The following is a 1,844-nucleotide window of genomic DNA, read 5'->3' on the forward strand; positions in this document are numbered from 1 at the left end:
CGCCACTTGCCCCTCTGGCCGAGCCCCACGCGGCACGAAAAGTTGCCGGTGCTGCAGCCCCTGCCCTACACACGCGAAGTCTGCACTCGGCTTGGCTGACCTCATGGTGTCTGTTGGTGCATCCATGCCCTCTCCCCTTATCTTTTCCCCTTCTCAGATCGGAGCAGCCGCCCGCCCTCGCGGACCCAGAGCAAGAAGGGGGCAAACAAGAAGATGCCTCGGCCGGGCCGCAACACGTACAGCGACCAGAAGCCGCCCTACTCGTACATCTCGCTGACCGCCATGGCCATCCAGAGCTCGCCTGAGAAGATGCTGCCGCTGAGCGAGATCTACAAGTTCATCATGGACCGCTTCCCTTACTATCGGGAGAACACACAACGCTGGCAGAACAGCCTGCGCCACAACCTCTCCTTCAACGACTGCTTCATCAAGATCCCGCGGCGTCCAGACCAGCCGGGCAAAGGCAGCTTCTGGGCGCTGCACCCTAGCTGCGGGGACATGTTCGAGAACGGCAGCTTCCTGAGGCGCCGCAAGCGCTTCAAGGTGCTCAAGTCGGACCACCTGGCGCCTAGCAAGCCGGCTGACGCTGCGCAGTATTTGCAGCAGCAGGCCAAGCTGCGCCTGAGCGCACTGGCTGCCTCCGGCACGCACCTGCCGCAGATGCCGGCTGCCGCCTACAACCTAGGCGGCGTGGCGCAGCCCTCGGGCTTCAAACACCCCTTCGCCATCGAGAACATCATCGCGCGCGAGTACAAGATGCCTGGGGGGCTGGCCTTCTCCGCCATGCAGCCCATGCCCGCTGCCTACCCTCTCCCCAACCAGTTGACTACCATGGGCAGCTCGCTGGGCACTGGCTGGCCACACGTGTACGGTTCCACAGGCATGATTGATTCGGCCACCCCCATCTCCATGGCCAGTGGCGATTACAGCGCCTACGGCGTGCCGTTGAAGCCGCTGTGCCACGCAGCGGGCCAGACGCTGCCCGCCATCCCGGTGCCCATCAAGCCCACGCCGGCCGCAGTGCCTGCACTGCCCGCCCTGCCCGCGCCCATTCCCACCTTGCTCTCGAACTCGCCCCCCTCGCTCAGCCCCACATCCTCTCAAACGGCCACCAGCCAAAGCAGCCCCGCCACTCCCAGCGAAACACTCACCAGCCCGGCCTCTGCCTTGCACTCAGTGGCGGTGCACTGACCCGAAGCGGCCGGTGCCCCTCTTGCTCTCCTCCCCGCTAGTTCACTCGCCTTCCCCGGCTCCCAGTCCTGCCCTCCTTGACCTGGGACCACAACCCTAACGTGTGATATCACCTTCGGCCAACCATCTCGCTCCCCACGAGAACTTTGTTTTGGACCCAGAAGACAAAACACAAACTTGCAGCTGGGCCTGGAGGCGCGCGGGAGTTGTCCTCTCCCCCACTAGAGGGGGAGGCAGGGGGCACCTGAGCCGGGCCGACCGGTTCCCGGGGTCCCCGAAAACCCTCCCACTTAAGACGCAGGGGACACCCTGCCTCCGGCCTTCGCGAAGAGTCAGGCCGTCTTCCCTCTGCCGGCACTGGCGGGGCTCCGGCCTCCGCGCAGTCCCAAGACCAGAGAAACCTTCTCAGAGGTTTCCTGGAACACATCTCCCCGGAGGGCTGCGGCAGTATCGCAGCGGAGGGCCGGATCTGCTGCGAAAAGAGACCACTAATCTTCCTACCCCGCTCGCCTCCGCCCATCCGACTGGGGCTGGGCAGACCGCAGCTTCCCGGAGCAGCGGGCCTGCCTCCCCGGCTACAGCAGAATTTTTTGTTTTGGGTTTTGTGTCCCGCCTGAGGCTCCAGGCTCCAGAGGTTAAGGAAGAGGCTGCCA

At 64.6% G+C, this 1,844-nt stretch overlaps 1 protein-coding gene across 1 annotated transcript; it reads left to right on the forward strand.

Annotated features, from left to right (window-relative positions):
- Window positions 1–213: 213 nt before the first annotated feature.
- FOXB1 (forkhead box B1) lies at window positions 214–1,191 on the forward strand. The gene has a single exon (XM_037054450.1). The coding sequence runs from the start codon at window positions 214–216 to the stop codon at window positions 1,189–1,191; it is 978 nt and encodes a 325-aa protein (XP_036910345.1).
- Window positions 1,192–1,844: the final 653 nt, after the last annotated feature.

Source organism: Sturnira hondurensis, unplaced genomic scaffold (genome assembly GCF_014824575.4).
Source record: "Sturnira hondurensis isolate 20B ecotype Veracruz unplaced genomic scaffold, ASM1482457v3 Scaffold0008196, whole genome shotgun sequence".
Taxonomy (NCBI): domain Eukaryota; kingdom Metazoa; phylum Chordata; class Mammalia; order Chiroptera; family Phyllostomidae; genus Sturnira; species Sturnira hondurensis.